At 42.8% G+C, this 21117-nt stretch overlaps 1 protein-coding gene across 2 annotated transcripts in view; it reads left to right on the forward strand.

The window, feature by feature from the left end:
• Nucleotides 1-20286, forward strand: part of ITPKA (inositol-trisphosphate 3-kinase A) — a 40898-nt gene extending 20612 nt beyond the window's left edge. For both annotated transcript variants that reach the window (XM_076344628.1, XM_076344629.1), the window contains 6 exons: nucleotides 4763-4859; nucleotides 7028-7241; nucleotides 8954-9158; nucleotides 13843-13944; nucleotides 15065-15136; nucleotides 16041-20286. In XM_076344628.1, coding sequence (XP_076200743.1) covers nucleotides 4763-4859; nucleotides 7028-7241; nucleotides 8954-9158; nucleotides 13843-13944; nucleotides 15065-15136; nucleotides 16041-16244 — 894 coding nt within the window. In that variant the 3' untranslated portion in view covers nucleotides 16245-20286. The remainder of the gene's footprint in view (nucleotides 1-4762; nucleotides 4860-7027; nucleotides 7242-8953; nucleotides 9159-13842; nucleotides 13945-15064; nucleotides 15137-16040) is intronic.
• Nucleotides 20287-21117: the final 831 nt, after the last annotated feature.

Raw genomic sequence — 21117 nt, forward strand, 5'->3', positions numbered from 1 at the left:
GGTGTTTTTAATTATTGTAATTGCTTCACTTAGGACTTAATTCAGCAAATTTCTCTGTACGTTGCCTGTTTGTCAGTGCTTGTCTGAGGGTAGTTACATGTGTTTAAGGTGTTCACAGAACCGAAATTTTTTATTTCATTTTACCCTTAAATAAGGGAGAGATTTTATTTATTTTTCCACAGAACAGCAGAGGAAGGTTCAGGTTCCTATCCCCTGTTGCCCTTAGGAGTCAGAGTGGCTCATCAGCATATGCTAGGAGAGAGATTTCAGTTGTTTTATACTTCTTGTAAAACAACAGCAGCAGCAGCAAACAAAAAAACCCCACCTAATCCAGGGAGTCTGCAGTAATCCGTTCGGTGAGCTTGGCTATTGGGATGTTTTAGCCCTTGTCCTGAAATGGTGGGATGGTTTCAGGAAAGCTGGTTAGTTCCTGTGGATTAACTCTTGGGGACAGTGAGGCCTGAGCCAAAACCCCTTAAAAACATAGAATCATAGAATAGTTTGGGTTGGAAGGGACCTTTAAAGGTCATCTAGTCCAACCCCCCTGCTAGATTTAGACTAGATATAAGGAAGAAATTTTTTACGCTGAGGGTGGTGACACACTGGCACAGGTTGCCCAGAGAGGTGGTGGATGCCCCATCCCTGGAAACATTCAAGGTCAGGTTGGACGGGGCTCTGAGCAACCTGCTTTAGTTGAAGATGTCCCTGCCCACGGCAGGGGGGTTGGACTAAAATGGATGAAACGCCTCCCAGTGAGTTTAATGGGTTTTCCTCAGCCAAGTCCTACTGGTGTATTTGGGCAGGATCATCATGGCTGTGCTTCTGCATACTAGCAATGTATGAGGTTGTGCTCTCATCATGAGAAAAGGCCTGGAGAAAGCTGTGCTCACAGGAACGAGTGGCTCTTGGTTGCTGCTCATCTTTACTGTTTCTTAATGGATAGGCATGATGGCAACAGCTACCTGTATCCAGGGTTGAATAGGTTGAGAATACCTCATCTGGCCAGCATCTTGTCTGCATGTGCCAGTGCTAACACAGAGCAAGTCTGCCACATCTGCTGCATGGATGTGTGCTTCTCTTCAGTGCTGTGCTTCAAATTCAGAAGAGTGATTCAAAAGAGTAATCCAGATAACACAGATCAATGTCAGATACCAAGCCACAATCCTTTGCGTGCATTGTAGCTGCACTGTGGGAATCGGTTCTCCCATTCTCTTCCCCTGAATTTTTGTTCGTTTGCCAGGGACAGTTCCAGTGGCTCAGCCTGTCACACAGGCTGACCTGTTGGCAGAAAACTAGCTTTTCCCCGCTTTAGCATCCCACACCTTTTATTGCTTAGGGAGATATATATATAGTGTGTCAGTTACAGCTCACATTGAGTAATTTATAAGCTGAATCTAAGTGTTAATATTTCTCATGTTTGCCTCTTGGCCCATTCGGAATGGTTTCCTTTTTCCTGTTGGAAAACTCTTGAGTATATTGATCTCAAGAGGCATATAAAACAGCATTGGTGATGTCAAGGGCATCTGATTCAGGCAATCCTGATACAAAGATATCTGAGTTTTCCCTGAATGTATGTGAATAGTATATACTGGCTATAATCTAGAAGAAATGAGGGCTTGTAGAAACCCAGGCAGAGCAAAAGATCCAGGAAGGCTGAGCAGGAATCTAGAAGAAAAAGGGACTGAGGGAGATATGGACTGCAAATACAGATGGGCAGTGGTAGCAGTCCTCTTTGCCATTGCAGCATAAAGCAGTGATTTGAAAAGCACATAATACCATTGCTAACAAAGAGGAAGAGATCTTGCTTTAGAAATAGAAGTGAGAAAGATTCCTCCCACAGCAGGCACACAAAGTTTTCATCTTCCCACTCACACCACTGCTCCAACAGCATGCCGCCCTGTTTGCATCCTGGCAATTTGCATCCTGGGTTTAGTGAGTTGGGAGACTGGAAGTTGCAGTAGGGGAAAGTGGAACTGCTGAACCCCTGCCGATGGCAGCATGCCCCATGGGTTGGATCTGGAAGCAATCCTTTCCCTCTTAGCTTGAGCCTCATGCTTTCCCTGTCTTGAGGGAGAAAAAGGTTTGTGAAGAGATTATTTAAATTAAAAAAAAAAAATTAAAAATTGTCAGTGTCTGCTTATTGGATGAGTAGCTTAAACATAGTCATCCAAGGCAGCTGTAACCTAAGCAGCCAAAGTCCACTTGAGCTGGGGCTGAATTTGGCCCATTGTACTGTGGGTGTGAAGGAGAGACAAATAAAAGCTGCAGCTTCTTAGGGCTAGGTGGGAGGGAGGAGGCGGGAAAGCCACTGGAGTGTGGTGTTGCATTGACAGTTGATGTGCATTCTTTGAAAACCTGTGCTGCTCATCAGTTCTGGATATAGCAGTATGACAAGTCATTGGGAGACAGGATGCAGTTTGTTAGAAGTGGGACATTATGATGAGTATAGCATCTTTATGAGAGAGTTATGGAGCAACGCTGACTTCAGATTAAGGGATGGGGAAAAATCAGTGTTACTCTGCAAATTGGGCAGGAATCTTCAAAAACTAAATCTTTGGCAAGAGTTACATTCAAAGGGGTCATTTTAATTCAGAATGATGTTTACTTTCAACTGTTCTTTAAATAACTTAGAGCTGTGTGCCTCTAGAGTAGAAACAGCAGAGTAGACTGAAAGGCTTCTGCGATCAGTTAAATCTGGCAAATAGACTATACAAAAGTAATTTATCTTTGCTACTTGAATAACAATAGTTACATTGCACTTTCCTTCGGAAGGAGGCTATGGACATTTATAAGTAGTGTACAAGAGTCTCCCTCATCCTCACTAAACAGCAGCTAGCTCTGTGATAGAGCCACGTCGCTGTTTAGCGCTGCAAGGTTGCAGTTTGGAATGACTTAAAGCAAATAATATAGAATATGAAATCCAAATAATATAGAATATGAAAGGGTCCTTTAAACCTGCAGAAGGTATTTATGAAACTGGAGTTTAGCTAGAGCTAGTAACATCTGTGGAGTTGCAGTAAGTGCATCTGAGTCTTCATGATTCCCAAACACCCAGGATTTTCTTTGGATGTTTCCTCTCACTGGCACAGTATGTTATCAGAAGTATTACTGCTGCATGGGGCGCTTACATCAGACCGAGAGTGACTTCATTTCAGCTTGAACTGCATTCAAAGCCAAAATAAGTTAAATAGGAAGAAGCAATCTTATTTCAGAATAAGTATGCTCATATGGTGATTATACTGTTATGTCAGTTTATTTTGCAGCATAACTTAAAACTTTCTTGTGAAGACAAATCCTTAAAAGGTCGCTTGCGTCTGTGAGTTCACATATCCTCTTGATACATTCTAAGATAGCCACAGGGTTTTGCCCTCACACAGTGACCAACATTGCTAGAGGATACCTTATAAGAAACGTGGTATAAGTGAACAAGTTTGGGGAAGGATGGCCAGGTCAGGGTGTGATCTGGAGAGCTACACTTTGCCTGTGTATCATTGCCTGCAATTTCACTTCTTGTATTTTTCACTTCTACAGAAGTATAGTGTAGAAGACAATAAAAATCAGGTATCCTAAGCACCTAAATTGTCAGATCAGTATCCCTGCTAGAGGAGACATGGTTGTTTTGAAGGTGGATTTTTCAGGTGTTGAGCAATGACCTAAACTTGTTTCCAGTGAAATCAATGCCTCCCATTGATTTTGGTGAATCCCAGTTAGGCCGTTGATAAGCACTTCTGTAAATGCAGCCTAATCCCCAACTATACTTGATCTCGGCAAAAAACCCTCAGCACTAAATTGTCACGCACAAGTATTGTGCAGCTCCATTTTTTTTTTTTTCTCCAGCAGGGTATCATGTCCTAGTGACAGAAGAAATGAACCTACCGTCCTTGTTTGTAAAGCGCTTCGGGATCCCTCAGAGCATAACATGAACGCCAGTGGGCTGTGGTTCTCTGCCACCTGGGTTTCAGTTCCAGAGCATGAGACTTTGTCACTTTCTACTTTTTTTTTTCCTTTCTGCCTTTGCAACAGAGCACTTGGCTGCTGTTTGTGAGCAGCTGTTCTGTTTCCCCGTCTGCCCACAGTGGTATCCAGACAGCTGCGCTGTGTGGCAGCCAGAGGTGGCCAGAGCAATGCCCAGCTTTGTTAAAAAGTAACACGATTGGGAAAGAGGGGAGGGAGCAGGAAAATCCGTGACCTGGAGTAGATTCTACAGCACACTGTCAATGGGTGCTGAGAGAACTGGGTGACCTCCGTGTCCAACTAGAGATGCATTTTCTATGCATCTGTCACAGTAAGATTCACCTGCTGACTCAGAGAAAGCCGTTAATCACGAGGTGATGCTGAAGTTCTCTGGGAAAGGAAGTATTGCTGACAGTGGCAAACAGCTTATGTTCATGTCTCGTGGAAGCTTAAATGTGCATAAGTGTGTGTTCAGCATCTGCTCTCCTCATACTGCATGACTCGGACACAGAGAGGGTCAGGTGTGGCTAAGAACAGGCCTGTGATGTGCAGTATGACACTTTTTTTTATTTCTTGCAGGCAGCTTTCTTGTGGATGCTAGGGCATTATATTTAAGTATTTCTCCATTCTTGGTTTTATGTGTATGTTTTTCCAACGATGATCATAGTGTCTGTTTTGTGGTTCCACCTTTGAGCACTTACAAATTAGTGAGGAACAATTCAATGTGCATGAAGCTATGTGGTAGGCTTGTGGCATGTCAGGATTTCAGCTTTTGCCCAACTTAATATTTCTTTTCTTTGTATTCCAGAAAAAGGCATGGCATACAATTAAAACCATGGTTAACTTACCAGTCATCAGCCCCTTCAAGAAACGCTATTCATGGGTGCAGTTGGCTGGGCATACAGGTGAGATGGGTATCTTCAGTGTATTTGTCTCTGGAGTGGGGATGGCAGCAGCAAGGAAAACAGTGTTTCAGTATTTCTCTGTTTCCTTCCTTCAGGTAAAAGGAAGCAGGCAATATCACGTGAATCTGTGAACTAGAACATCTTTCCTTCAGTTGTGGTGGGGATAGGGAAGGGGGAGTGATATACCTGAATAACGAGATGAGCAAGGAAGCAATGGTCAGACTCTGGGGAAGGGCCAGGCTCCCGATGCGTTCTTATAAGGTGATATATGTAAAATATGTGTTAGAGGGAAACAAGAGGGACTGGGGAGTTGAAGCCCTAGTCCATCTGTTGCTGTTGGTTGTGGTATGGGATCATCTTTCTTGACGGGAGTAGCCAATGTTAGTTCCCTAACATTGGGAAGGATTACTGTCTGTGCCTATGTGTGCCTCAGCCCTGTCAAGGACAGTGTTTCTAATACCAACCCCAAACCCCTCATCTGAATGTAAGCCCTTGGGTGGAATAAAAATCTGGTGAAAATTGACTTGCTGACCAGGTGTTTGCATTGCAAGTCTGTCATTGTTCACTGTATGAGTGCAAGGAGCAGCTCAGTTAGCTGGTTCTAGTTTTGTGTCTGTGGAAGTTGGTAAGTTGCTCCTGATGTAGGCTTTGTTTCATTGGTAAGACAAAAAAAAAACCAGAGAAGTCATCAGGTTTGCTTCTCTCATGCTTCATTTAATTCCTATGAAGCCCTTGTTCCTAAAGTGCTAGTGCGGGGTCTATTAGTACACATGTGGGCAGGCACCTACGCTGCATCGTGCTTTAATGCAGTACCTGAACCACCTCTTTATATGCTAATACACTAATATGATGCACTTCAAAGCTGTGCAGAGAAATTTATTTAGTCCTAGAAATGGAGTAGCTGCATTTTGCACAGTGGTGTTGGTGGGACTGACTTGTATCACGCAGAGTGCCAAGATGACCCAGTCTTATTGCAGTTTTTATCACAGTGTGTATGGGGTTGGCATGATCTGTGTGGAGTGATGCACTGGTTGTGTAATCATAACCCTTCTGGAGGCTTGTGTAGTAGGGTGGAAGAGGAGGGTTAAGAGGTTACTAGAAGCTGATGAGGAAAGATACTGCCCCACTTTGCTTTAGATAGTTTTCTGTGGTTGTATTTAGTCCATCCTTTTTGCAGCTGTTCTTCTCTGATATGACAAGTTCTTTCTAAACTAAAACCTGGCCATCACCACCCTCGCCCTTGTGCTGCAGCAGTGTCAGTTCTAGGATTTGTCAGAGAAGAACCAGTTTGCAGTGGCTGAAGGACCCTGCTATGATACAAGTTGAGCGTTAGACCCAGGATTAATGAGGCTCCTACTTTGGCACCTATTTTATGTCGTGTAGGTTAAAGGGTACCTCTGAATGAAACGTGTACTTTCCTCAGATGTTATTGGCAGGTTGCAGGACAGGAGAGTGACTTCCGCAGCTGGAGTCTAATTACTGCCAGTCTTGGCCTATGCAGATTGTCATTTGTACTGGATACCATTCAGACACTGGGTTGTAAAAAACCAATTGCACTATAGGCATATCTGCAGATTAGCAGGGCTCTGGAGAAGAGGCAGTACCTGGAGGTACACGCATGCGCAGTCACAGCGTGTGTGTGTAGAAAGGGCAGTGCTTGGCTTCTGGCCTGTTCGTGGCTGTTTAACGATCACTGATTGACCGTACTGCCTCGGTACGTACACAATCGGCAGGTATACCCGATGTGGGGATTAAGGACAAAGCCAACGTTGGCAGTGTTATGCGGCTCTGAAATAGCCTGTCAGAGGATTAATGAATTCTGGTTCGTGGCTTCTTCCTGTGCTTTTTAGTAAGTATAGTAGTGTTTAATAACCTAACAAAGAGTTTAGCATGGAAAAAAAAAAAACCAACGGATGGCCTGGAGCAGCTGCACTCCTTAAAGCTATAAATTCTGACATGGGAATGTATCCAAATGGACTTTCACTGCCAACAGCTGTGTTTGTCCTGGGTGTTTTATTTTTTATGAAAAGCATGTTATCTTTTCTGTTCAGGGGAAATCTTTAACTGGTGTCATGAGGCTGAGGTAGATGAAGCTGGAGTGGTGGGGGAAGGTGTTTTTCTTTTTTGCGGGTCAGTCTTGTCAGCGTGTGTTTGATTTTCTTTTTTAGGGAGTTTCAAGGCAGCTGATAGTGGGAAGATTCTCAAACGCTTCTCAGAGAATGAAAAGGAGTGTTTTGAGCGATTGATGAAAGACCCGCTACGTTCCTGTGTCCCTTGCTTCCATGGTGTGGTGGAGAGAGATGGCGAGAGCTACATTCAGCTGGATGACTTGCTTACTGATTTCGAAGGGCCTTGTGTGATGGACTGCAAGATGGGGATAAGGTGGGGTACATGAAAGAGAAAGTGCTTTCTAACCCAAATGCATTTGAAGGAAGTGGGAGAAGGGGAGGATGTGGTCATGCTCTGTCTGGAGGAGTTTGGTAACATTTTTGGAGCCTTGGGATTCAGTCCAGACAACCTGTTGTTGGTTTGGCAATCGCCTTGGACAACCTGAGAGGGTATGTCCCGTCATTGCCTGATTGTACATGGATTCTGTAAACTGACTGATTTATAGCCTCAAAAAGTATCCACATCAAGATATTTTTAGGGGTGATTTAAGACAAAGTTTCTCTGCAGTGGCCTGATAATACATAGGAAAAAAATTACACGATTCATTCACTGCCAGTTCATTTAACCTTTGTGTATGCAGTGATTCAGAAAACCCCACAAAGAGTAAAATTCCCATCTCCAAATGTGAATGACTGCATAGCAGTGTGAAAGCCCATTTCCAACGCTTGAATGAGTCTTCGTTGGTATTGATCTTTTCTGTAAAGAAGAGAGTTGACCATCTGCTCAGGACTGACCTGTGTTTTTCCCTACTCTGACATCTCCACGATGCTATCACCTTTTTCTCCAGATTCTCACTTTCTTTTCCTTTTCTTGTCTGTGATTAAGAGGAAAACCTCAAAAATGTTATCAAAGCATAACAAATAGATAAGGAATCTGTTGAGAGCCTGGAGTAACAGTACAGAGAGGTATGAACTGTCATAGTAGTCTTTTGGGTGCCAGCTCAGATGCTCAAGAGTTATTGTCATAAATGAGTTATTCAACTTACAGGAGTGCAGACAAGCCATTTCAAATAGATGCAGGATCTTAAATGAATTGTCAGCTAAATCAGAGTAGAAAGTGTAGCACTGGTACGCCCAGGAGAAAGAGGAGAAGGATTTGCAGCAGTACATATTTTATTCAAAGTAGGTGACATTCTGGTAATGAGTGACAGCATCTCCTAAATACCAGCCTGGGTTATTACACTGTGATGAAGAAAGTACACTCCAGGCGCCTGACAAAGTGCAAGCTTTGTGGAGAGAGACAAGCTCTAGGAGACCAGTGGAACGTAGGGAACATGGATAGTGCCTTTCTAACAGTTACCAGATTAACGGGTTGAGTGATAACAGCAAAATGTGGAAGGCTTGTCACCCTTCACCTTCCCGTTGTTAGTAACCTCTTCTGGTTTGGAGTTGCCCGGATAATCTGCTTTACTCTTTCATTTTTACTATATGAAGAGTGATTCTGTCTTTCATTGTCTGATGCATTAAGTGAAACCTTAATTGCTTTCTGAGGCCTAAAAAAATCACACATAACTGATGTTAGGTTTTTTTGAGGAGAGAGAAGACAGTAAGACTTCAGCAGCCCTATTTGCTTTTGATTTCATTGTAAGATCCCTCCTAACTGTCCTCTGAAAATACAGTTGTATTTCATGGCACAGTAGGAATTCAGCTTTCTCCCATTCAGTAAGGAGGACGTAACAATAACATGTAACAGTAGTAAAGCTATAGTTAGAACAAGAAGTGAATGACACAATTCCTGATTCCTGCAACTGTTTCACTAAATATGCCTGTGCAGTCATTAGTCCGTGTTCTTTAGTTTCCCCATATGCAAAACTGGGGTAATGATAATACTTTCTTGGTTGACATTTCTTGAGGCCAGGTTATAAGTTGTAAAAAGAAATGTTTGGGGAGTCCTTACGGTTTTGTTGGGATGTGATGTTTTTGCAGGACATACCTGGAGGAAGAGTTGACTAAGGCCCGTGAGAAACCAAAGCTGCGTAAGGACATGTACAAGAAAATGATTGAAGTGGATCCTCTTGCTCCCACAGCTGAAGAGAATGCCCAGCATGCTGTCACCAAACCCCGATACATGCAGTGGAGGGAAACCATCAGCTCTAGTGCCAACCTGGGCTTCAGGATTGAAGGGATTAAGGTAATAGCTTCACTTCTGCCTGTTCTTGGAGACCGAACTTTTTTGATTTGTTGATTAATCAAAAAGTTAGTGCGCATCAGTAGCCAGGTTTTCCAAAGGATTATGTGAAAATGCACTAATTAAAACCACAGAGTACAGTGTATTGTGGTTTTAAAGCATCCATAGTAATTACAACAGAGTAGCGTCAATGAAGTTATGCATCAAATGCACATCAGCCATACTTGGTTCAACCACAGAGACATTGCAGGAAGGACCCAAGCAGGTACACAGTGTAGATACAATGAAAATGAGACTGTTATAAGGAAGAATTCAAAACTGAAGAAATAACTGCCTCTCCCCATGCAATTACTTTTTTTTAATCCAGGAACTATACACATTTATTCCAAGTGAATCACAGTGAAGTGTTTTTGTTCCAGTTACGTTTATTTGCAAGTCATGTTAAAAGCATTAGCTTAGATATTCTTGAGATTGAGGAAGCCCCTTTTCCTTTTAAGTACATGACAATATCTGGTATAGACGGAGCTGGAATAAAGACAAAACAACCAAAAATAAAATTTCTCCATCAACAAAGTCCGTCTGCTGTTCTTGATGGAGAAGTTTGTGCCCCTATACCATTCCTTAGGGCACTACCTTACAGCCATAGAACAACCCTGGCAGTTTTCTTTCCTCCCCATTAATTCTTTATATTTGTTGTGCCCCATGGCAATGTCAGACACCTACCCAGAAACCCGGTAGGACCTACTCTCAGAATATCAGCCACCTGACTCAGTTACTTGAATGTTAACACTTGCTGGAATCCAGAACCATGCTTTCTGCTTGCATAGGCCTGTCACAACTAGCCTTAAACTAGTTTGCTTGGGTTTAGATACTGGTGTACCTGTAGCAGCACAGAGCATGGTGAAGGCTGCCCAAACCCACCCGCGCCCTGGATGAGTACTTGTTACCTGAAGCCCATGATGGGACAGCTATGAAGAAGTTCGCATGGGTTACCCTGTGTGATTTCAGGATGTTCCCAGAGTATATATGTTTAATTTAGGTATCTTAGGACATTGTAAATTATTATCTGTATGAGTTTTGCTTCCATTTCATAGTTCAAGCACACAGGAAGAAGAAAGGGATAAAAGAGGGTGACGCTGATAAGCAGAGGCTCTTTAAACATCCCTTTCTTTTCTGCTTCCCCGTGTTGTCTTCTCCCTTCCTCATTCACAGATTCTCCTGCTGTGATATGGGAACTAGGGCTTCCAGCTCATGCTGTGCTGGCCCCTGCACGCTGTGCCACCCACTCCTGGCTGTTAGACACAGGCATCTTTGCGCAGGAACCGTCTGGGTGGTAGATGATCTGGCTCCTGTCCACCCAAGACACTTCCTGTCTTACCCTTTAGCCATCTAACAATGTTGTCAAGATACCTGTTTTATTCCTAAACCACTTAGGTCTTTGGATGCTCTGTGTAATGGACTCGGAAACCCAGATGATCTCAAGACCTTTTATATATGTTCTCGGAAAGGTAGTTGGTCAGTGTAGAAGACTTACAGATTTATGTTGAGTCCTGGAGAGTGACTGAGCTGAGGGAGCACAAGGAGCTCCAGTAAAACCTCCTGGCTTGTTCTTTGTGGTTTGGCTGGTTATCAGAGGTGGATAGGAGCAGTACGGCATGCAGACTGCATGATATTTCCCTCTGTTGAGACAATGCTGTAACTGTGCAAAACAGGACACACATACTTAATTTTTCATTAAGCACAGGAAATGCTTTGGAGTACTGTAGTGCATTACCTTTTCCTCTATCTCCCTGTGCTGTTACAAGGGATGTAGGTGGTATTCTCTTTTTTTTTTTTTTTTTTTACATGGAGAAATGGTGACAGAAACTGAGTTGTTAAAGCAATATAGCTAGTCAGTACTCCCTACACTGTTTCACTGTAGCTGAACTGTACATCCAGTTCTGTATATTTGCAGAAAAGCAAAGCCATGCTGCAGATTCTCATTTTGAGAGGAGAGCCTAAAAGGATCAGTGGTGCCAGCTAGTGGTTGATGGGGAAAAAGGGGTTTCTCCCTGAGTGTACTGCTAACTGCTGGAGTTAGCTGAACAGCTATGTTGGGTTTGGTCATTCAGAAATATTCCTGCCCTGTGGCTGCTGGAATAAGAAGCAGAAGCAAAGAAACTGAAATCACAGAAGCCCTTCTGTGAAGTGGCTTCCAATAAATGAGATCTGATTCATCATATGCACTCCCTCTTCATCAGTGGGGTGCCTTTTCTTTTCAGGTTGATCCATCTCTTTTCCTTGCCTTGCTTCCATATCTCTGAAATCAGGCCGGGTTCACTTACGGGATTTGTCCCGCTTCCTCTTATCAAAAATAGTTGGAACCATTGGGTTTCCTTACAGCTGGCACCTGACACTCAGTCTGTTGTGCCTGCCAGATTCAGAATGCAGGTTTCCTCTCTTGAAGGGGCTGTCTGAAGGCTAGGCATCACAAACATTGTCTCTACAACACTAATAGTTTTGCAGAGCAGAGATGCATGGGGCTGAGAATCCAGAGTTCTGGCTTCCCATTCTGTCACTGAATCTCTGTGCAGTTCGGGAAGTTACTTCTTCCTTTGGTGTCATTCCTTTAGCTGCAGATCAGGGATAGCCGTTTTTCCAGGAGGACGTCAGATTTGATTCATAAATCTTTGTGAATCCATTTTAGGTCACGACCTTAACCCAGAGCCCTTTAAGGGAAGTCTGCAGAGGAATCTGAGCAAGACCACACAGGTTAAGATAGGTAGCACTATTTTATGGAGCAGCCAAACCTGCCCTCCTGCTAGCCGTGTCACTGTCACATCTAATGAGAAGTGCTGCAAGTGGCTCACTAGCTGCACTGTGCAAAGGACTGCTCTGCTGTGCAGGAATGTATGTGGAGGCCCTGACAAAGGCATGACTTCAAGGAGCAAGTCAGGCAAGCGCCTCCTGAGGATCAGGTACATCCAGAGTTGTTGCGAGGACCTGGTATAGAATACGAGGGATGGTGCCATTCAAAATCTGGATGTTGTTTGCAGCAAGTAAAGTCAGGCAGCAGTTACGTTTCCTGCCAACCACTGCAAAGGAACGAAATCATAAAAGTGTTTCTAAACAACAGGGAAGCAAGCAATTAGTCTTTCCAGACAAAAAAGGATGAAAAGGGAACACGCAGCAGCTATTCCAGACTTTGCTCTGGGATTTGGGGCACAGGGAGAACTTATTTTTAAAACAACCTTACTCCAGTGAAGAGGTACAAGGCATCAGACTAAGTTCCAAATTTCTATGTGCTGCTGAGTATTATCATACATCAGATCAGATGGCTCCTAACTTTCACTGCCTACCTGCTGAACTTCTCTTGCATAACTTACACATCTCATCAGGCTGACATGCCACACTTGTATCTGGCCCACAGCCTTGGAATAAAATTCTGTTTATTCTGCTGCTAGAAAGTCTGGTAAGTGGGAGGCTGTTCTGCATGGCTTTGCCATTCAGTCAGTTCATTCTCTTGCATGATAGATCTGGAAATTTAGCATTATCAGATTTTTTCGAGGATATACTAGGGGGCGAGTTCTGCTGTGGAGTAAACAGTGTTTCACCTGCTAAGACTGGAGCGGAATTTACCCAGTTTTGTTGCAGTGACTTTTAACATGTGCGAGGGAACACATTTTGATGACCTGTTGATTTACTCTTATAATGGAAATGAGGGATTTCATTGGACTGATACGATGGAGAGGAATACAGTTTGATCATATTGCAGGCTTTTAGTGGATAAAGGCTACCAACTGCAATAATTGCTGTATTTTACATGCATGTCCTAAAAGCTCATATTTGTGTCTCTTGAAGCAACAGGCATGTTCCTGGAGAAATGCATATTCGTATAGTCTATGTTGACAGATACCTCTGATTCGTGCACTGCTCTTGCTTACTTGTAGCCCCACAAGCACAAGCTGGTCACTACCACCACATAAAAAGACTTGTTTTTTCAGTAGCAGGATGATTCTGTACTGAGTTGTACCGCTAGCCCGAAAATAGTCTGAATTTCTCTAGGACCCAGCTGGATACAAGCATGCACACACTGTCCTTTGCCAACATTCATGCACCTGCTTTGTCACTGCTAGCATTTGTGTCACTGCTAGCATTGCAAATTCAGAGTTGTTCTTGGCTGCAACTAGCTTTCCATTCTGTGACTTCTGGGTCACATTAATGTGCAAAGGTATATTGGGAACTGAGTCTTAACGGCAATTCTTTGATTTCCCCATTGAAAAACAAACCAAAAAAACCCAAACAAAAAGGACTAGTAAAATTTGGTTTGAAAATGTCCCCTTACACCCCCAGCCAGGGTTTGACTACACCAAGCTAGATGAGAGGACAACCAAAGAGGTCACTGTGGTTTGCCCCACTGAACTTTGCACTGCTAGTACTGACATGTGAGAGAACCCTCCTGCAAGCTGGTAATATCATGAGTTGTTTTTTTTTAAACTGCACTCAACAGGAAATGAAGTGCCACTTAAAGTTATCCAATCAGCTTTTGTATCTTTTCTCCACTTCTTGCTTGGTTTATCTGCTCTCTTCCTGTTCAACTACTCACTTTCATCTGGTTAGCAAGAGCTGAGTGATGGTTCAAGAGGATTGACTGATGAGGGGAATGATATATATGTAGTATAAATCATCTCTGTGTGTTTTTGTGCAGAAGGCGGATGGAACATGTAACACAAACTTCAAAACTACGAAGACACAGGAGCAAGTTCTACAAGTTTTTGTGGAATTCATTGAGGGCAACACAACTATTCTGGTGAGTCTGAACTCTTCAGGTTCACTGATCTTTGACCTGATGAACTTGCTTCAGGGCCACGTGTCCTCTGGTACAAGAAAGATCAATTAAACTATAAAGGAAGAAAATGGTTTGGACTTCCATTCCCTCTCAGCAGATGGAGTGGACATGGGGACTTGGTGGGCTATGAGAGTAGTTGGCTGAGACCAGTTCTGGCAGCTCTTGCCATGAGTTCACCTGAAGTTCCTTATGCTAGCAAAACATCGGTTAAGCTAACTTATGACTTGCCATCAGCTTCAACCATGAGTGTTAGATGCAGCAGTGGGATGATGATGTCTAAGCAAGTATTGTGTTGGCAGGAAAACTTGTGATTTGGGAATTCAGTCTGGAGAGGATAAAACCAGAGCATGGGGGCAGGAAGTGAGATTGGTGGCTGGCTGTGCTCCTATGTGTGAGACTCGCCTCAAAGAGCAACTCGTGTATGCTACTTCATGGGCAGCACCGCAGGCATGTAGTAGATGGCATAACATGTCTCTTGTCTTTGGAACTTCAAAGGATGCCATAGTGTTTTGCTGCAGTGTAGAAGCCATTGTGAAGGCAGATTAGCCCTCCAGGAGGAGCATGCTTGGTAACACAGGGCAGCATTAAAAGCGTATACTAGAGCTTTATGTATTGGGCCTTGATTTTTTTTTTTTTTTTAAATTCCCTTCCCCCCGCCCCTACCGCCCAACACAGTTGGAGCTCCTTGTCTCTCTAACACAATTTCATTCTCTCTTCACTGTGGAGAACTGAAAGATTTTTAATTGCTTGCAACTTTTTTCTCTTTATTAAAAAGAAAAAAAAAAAAAAAGGGATGCAGAAGGTGTGCAGCCAGATGCTACCTCACTGCATCCGAAGCAAGACAGATAAGTATGCTTGCTGTGACGCATGCGGCAGAGGAACTCCAGTCTGTTCATTCACTATGAAAGCCTGTTGAAGTGTATTTTCAGATTGACTTTCAAATGATGAACCTGTTGTTTTGAAGGACTTCTAGCCTAAATTTAACATGATCTCTTCATTATATTGACTCTTGTAAACAGAGTATCGTCATTCATTCTTTACTTAAATGTTTACGGGTTGTTTTTTTCTCCTTTTTCTCCAGAAAAAATACCTCAAGCGTCTGCAGGAAATTCATATCATTCTTGAATCCTCAGACTTCTTCAAGCGACATGAGGTGAGCAGTGAATGTAATGCTGTGGAGGTGCATTGCTGCTTCGTTTGGTCATTCAGATGTACTTTGGAATAGCCTGCTCTATTAGTAGAAAGGAGTTTGTAGTAGAAGAAAACTACTTGTTGTTAACAACACAGATACCTCAAAGCCTTCATTGCAATGATACAGATGATTAAACCAGTTGTGGAATAATAAATCATCCCATCTTTATAACATCCCAGCACTTATAGCTTTGGGCCACAGCAGGGAATGGTTTATTAGTACCAGTTTCCTGTGGTTTCTCTAATCTCAGAGTGTTCCAGTGGGAATCTTTATGGGGGAATGGTAATGTGGAAGCTTGCATTTGGTACAGTAGCATTCAGTTGTAGGTTGACAATGAAGACTTTATTAGTTATACTGGATTTACGCTGAAACACTGTATAATTCTGCTCTATATGTTCTCCTTGTATGCTTTGCTGTGGAGAAGGCATCATTAGCATTGTAAGTTATGCTTGTTACAGCTCCAGATTTTGAGATCAGGTATTTTGTTTGACCTTGTTGATTTCCTCTTGCCACTAGAGGCATTTTTGTTAATCACGAGTCATGGTCTTTCTTTGAAAGTAGTCACTGGCTTTTGTTGAATTGCTCAAATTGAGACCTGCTGCCAAGTGAGCTGGAGAATTGCTTTTCTTCCCTTTGTCTACTTGGGTCCCTTTTCCCATCTACAGGCCCATTTATACATTACTGATTAATATGGTTATGCAAATTGGGCATGTAAATTGTCAATGTGTAAGCACAACCCAAAAGTCTGTTAGGTCACAGGTGAAGAGGTCATCTGAGGAGGTAATCTTCTTAGTGGGAAGCGTTAAGTGATGGGAGAGAGCCAAAGATGTGTTTTTTAACCACATCATCTCAATCTGTCTTCCAGGTTGTTGGAAGTTCACTACTCTTTGTACACGATGGCAGTGGGAATGCCAATGTGTGGCTGATCGATTTTGGAAAGACCACCCTTCTCCCTGATGGGCAGACACTGGATCACAGGATCCCCTGGCAAGAAGGCAACAGGGAGGATGGGTACTTGTTGGGACTGGACAATTTGATTGGCATCTTGGAAAGCATCACTGAAAGATGAGTTGAGAATGGCACAAAACTTGCAGGGCTGCTCTGAAACTTTCTGCTCTACTGGGATCACTCAGTTAGAAGGAAACCTTTTAACTCCCTCCAAACTCCTGAGGTCATCAGTACAGAGGGAGCTGCATCCAGAACCCAGCAGTTAGTCATCAAAATGACTTTGCATTGGCCCTCCATGAACCTAAATAACTCCAGATTGGTCTGTATTGCACCAGCCTAACTTCAGACTGGTCCTCAGAGAATGAAGATCTCCATACTCTGGAATCACACCAGCATGAGTCAAGAGATCTGTATGGTAAACCAGAATGATTCTGATTTCTGGCAAACAGATGGGACTCCAGATTACCTCTTAGTGAACCAGAGCAAGTGCGTGGGGATTCAGGGTAGAAATAACAATTTTTCAGGGAACTGCATAGTTTTGAAACCAGCAAGAGTGTTGGGTCCCCCCCCCCCCCCCGAATTCTAAGTCTCCTTGCCTCTGTGTACACTATAGGTTGGACCAACAACTTCTGCTGCATTGTGTTACAGTGTGCACAAGGTGGAAATGGGTGATAATCATGAGAAACCTAGAGCAAAGAGAGACAGCAGTTTGTAGTGGCTGGATGTGGTAACTGCTGTTGACCATTCCTCCTCTTCCCTACCCTAGCCTCGATTCACTTCTGTCCAAGAACAGTCTTTGCTTTTATGTAGCCTCTCAGGAGATTACAAATACTCTAGGGAGAGAATAGCAGCCTATTGTCTCCAAAAACATTTGACTTTCAGACTGGGTGGGCTGCTGGAAAAGTGCCTGGCTTGGCAAGTTTGGCCTCTTGCAGCTGAACTGCAGTTCTGAAAATCAGTAATGACTCTTTCGCACACAGACCAGGGAACTAAGGTTTTTTTTCCAAGGCTTGTTTATTTTTCAAGACAAAACCCCTATGCACGTGCACACACATGCTCGCACTAGTAGCCAGCAATCAATGTGATCTCTTAAGATCATGGTTTGACTGTCTCCTAATGCACATGACTTGTTGGCCATGTTCCTGTTCCCACATACGATGCGGCCACTTAAGTATATAGACTGGTGCAGCGATCAGGAGGGTAATGTTTCTGCATTCACAGCATTACACTAATGATGAGATAATTCCCAGGCATCCTTCCTCCAAGGTATCAGCTGTTAACTCAGGGCAGTTTGGGGGAAGGAATGTCAATATATCACATGCCCTAGTCCCTGTCTGGAATTGCAGGGCCATCTGTGGTTCATTCTTTTGCTGTGGCCCAGGCACAGCCACAGAAAATTTACAGTGTTTAGGCGAAAATCAAGAAAGACTGAAGTGGTTTCTTGTAATGGCTTCACATACCTTCTCTCTTGGTTGCTTCTAGTCACTTGAACAGTTCTTTAAATACTAGCAGTATAAATACTATCAGTATTCACATGTTCACTCACATTCCAGGTTTTAACATTAATAATGTGATGATGCAGTTTTCAAAATGAGGACAAGACTTATGTTACTATTTGGTTGTTAATCTCCTTTCAACATCTAAAGCTGGTAATGCACATTGATCAGAAATTGCTGTCTTTTGCCAGTGTCCTATGTTCAGAAGAGATTCTGAGAACTTCAGGATACATGAAGGTGACTCCATGCTTTGGGAAACTGCTGTTTCAATAATAATCGTGATCACGAGCAAAAAAAGACTGTAGAGTCCAGATCTGGAATGACATGTATCTATAACATTTGTAATCAGAATTGAACAGCCTAAAATAATTTCTAAAAGGAGTTACTTTAGATAACACACTACTGTACTAAGAGATCAGTCAGATTTAATAACTTTTTCATCACCTCTAAACAAAACAGCAGTATTAAAAATGCAAGCTCAGTTGTGACCTAAAAGTTTAGATGACATACAGTGGGTATTCTGTAGGAAGTAATGACACATGGAAACATTTCATCCTAAAACAGAAGTTGTTTGAAACTGTTAATTATTTTTGCTGTTCACTGCAAATTCAGACTTCTTCTGTGGCCTCCCAGAGTCCCTCTCAGTTCTATTTTCCTGATAGTATGTTAATGAATTTTCCACTCAGATGTTTCAGAGGGTTTATACTTTCTTTTTAAAGTGACAGCGAGCCTTCAATAGAGAGCACAGATATTATCATTCCAGATGCCTCCTAACTTTTGAACTGTTATGAGATGACAAATAAATCTGTGGTGAATTTCATACAATTTAAAAAAAAATCTTCCTCCTTTCCAGCAGCCAACAGGTAAGCCACTGGTGAGCAGTGCTTAAGGAGAATAGGAATTAAATAGGTCTCACAGGGGAGGACTTTAATAATACCTTTTCTATGAGACCTGCAGTTGCAAGCAGTCCTACCGTAATAAAAAGAAAAATTAGAAAAGTTAGAAATGACACTGTTAAGGTGATAGAATTCATTAGTGGTTTGCCTAATTAATCTTCAGAGTTAAATTTCTTTCTTCTGTTACCACATGTAAATCTTTTGCACCAGTGTAACTTACTTTCTAGAGGGGAAATTTGGAGGGTAAAAGCTGATGCTCAAATGTCAGTTGAGAATTTGAGACAAACTTTTAGAATGACTGTCCAGTTCTAAAGGAGAACTAGAAGCAACGTGGCACCAGTAGCTTCAAAAAACCCAAGTGCTGCTTAGCACCTGGATGGTTTGCAATACGTGGTCTTGGGGGAAAACATGGAGAATGATCCATTCCTCTGCAGTAGTTGAAAAGGTCAGGGAGAAAAGAAAACCTCTGCTATAGCAGACCTTGGTCTGGAAACTCATTCTAGATGATAAATAGTTCTAGCAAGTTAGTTTTGAAATGGCCCTTTGGCTTGCCCAGGGTTTAGAAGGGAAGAAGCCACAATCTTCTGCTGCTGTTGTGGGAAAGGAGAAAAGGAGGCAGCTTTTCATAGCAAACTGCAAGTGTAGGACTGCAGCTGAGCACTGGAGCTCTAAGGAGCTGGAGGCTAAGAGCTCATGAGCAAACTACCACAGGGTAAGTTAGATACCTTGATTCACATCAGATGGCCCAGAGTGCCTGTCAGTGCACACTCACTTGCTAGTGTGAGGAAGCAGCATAGCCTTCTTTCACTATGGAGTAAGTTGCCTTGAATAAGCTTATATTTACCAGAGGGTCAACATGATGCCTTTGCACAGGCATGTAACATAGAAGAGCTGATGCATGATAACCGAGGTACTTGTTTACATACAAGTCCAGAATGTAGTTCTGTAATGCCTCTGCTGAGATATTGCCTCACTCCGGAGGCACCGAGAGCATGTGTGTTTGAACAGCATGGTAAGATATGCTGGCCCAGAGGCACTTTGGTGCTGAACAGCTACCCTCTGACTTAGGCACCAAGGTCTTTAAACTCACTAGTTAGATGCAGCACTGCTTACTGCTCTGCTGCATTGCGTTCCTGCGTGAATCTATCAGTAGGACTTCTCTCCCTCAATTTTGGCAGTGACTTGGTTTTTTGGCCTTGGACAACTATCCTAGGCCTCAGTTTTGTTCCCATTTTACAGATGGGAATAGTACCTACTTACCTCACAGGAATGGTGTGAGGCTGTCCTTCATTATTGCTTGCAAGATGCTGTGAGATTCTTTGGAGGAAGGTGCAATATAGAAGGAAATGCACAAAGAGATACATCAGCAAAGTTTAAAAATGATGGGTGTTGGGGCCCCACAAGGATATAAATTTGGATGAAATTTAATCAATGTGGTAAAAATTAAATCCCTCTTAATTTTACACGGGGGAAATCCACTTAACATCTGATCCAGTTCCTATTATAGGGAAAGATTTCAATGGGAGTTGGACCAAACCCTTAAGTATCTCAGAGGGCTCTTTGCTATTTTTTTTTCGTATTGCTGTTGTTATTATTTGTTATTCTTAAGGTACTGAGATCAAATGGCCTGTATCATCCACAGTGCATCTGTTCTGAACACTACAATGCAATGCTGACCATGGTCACTTTTGACATTGACTGTATTGGTTGAGTGTTTGTTATTCTGAAGTGTGTATGCTACTAAATAAATGAGACTGGAGGAAAAAAGACATCCACTGTGGTTTGGTCACAGGACAGTAATGTCTTTTCTTCAAGAATTTCCTTAGGGAAGGGACAAAAACTATTTATTTCAGTGTTTCTTGTACTTTTAGTCTTTAGCATCTAATATTTCCTAAAACAAAAGCGGTTCTAAGACATACAGAAGCTAATGTTGGAGCTTGGTTCCAAAACCCATTAGATACATTTGCTTTAGAACCTGATCCACACAAAGCTCAACAGCTTCCTTCGAGGTAAGCTCTGTCTCAAAAATCTCAGTTCATAGCCTACAGTATATCAAAAACTTGTGATCGAAAGGCACTTGGCAGACTCACAGCAGTTAACTGTTCCACAGGGCAGTTTTGTGTGGTGGCAGGGAACAAGCAGTCAACCCTCCAGGACTGGCAACACTTCTCAGCAAGAGAGGTGTCCTCTTACCTGTGTGCAAAGAGTACTTAGCAGAGAGGGAAACAAATAACCACCATTAGTGTCTCTTTATTTTGTGTTGCAAATATAGAAGTATACACTTGTCCAGCTTTAAATTGCATAGAAGCAGGCGTGTCATCTACTTATGTACAGTAGTCACCCAGAAAGTAAGTTGGCAAGAAGTGCTGCCATGGTCAGAGGTAATGACAAATCAAAACCTATTCAACTAAATGAAAAAGTCATGTGATGAGATGGGAGGATGTTAGTGATGTCATGCCGAAGGTCTCCGCATCAGATTGAAAAGGGTAGGCAGCCAGGAGAGAGCACGGCCACATCTACAGTTTCTCTGCGAGAAACTGTCTCGCAGAGCTCTGCTGCTCAAGGGTCTGAGGAAGCGTGGTCCCTGGCTGACACAGCTGTG

Source organism: Aptenodytes patagonicus, chromosome 7, assembly GCF_965638725.1.
Source record: "Aptenodytes patagonicus chromosome 7, bAptPat1.pri.cur, whole genome shotgun sequence".
In the NCBI taxonomy this organism is placed as follows: Eukaryota; Metazoa; Chordata; class Aves; order Sphenisciformes; family Spheniscidae; genus Aptenodytes; species Aptenodytes patagonicus.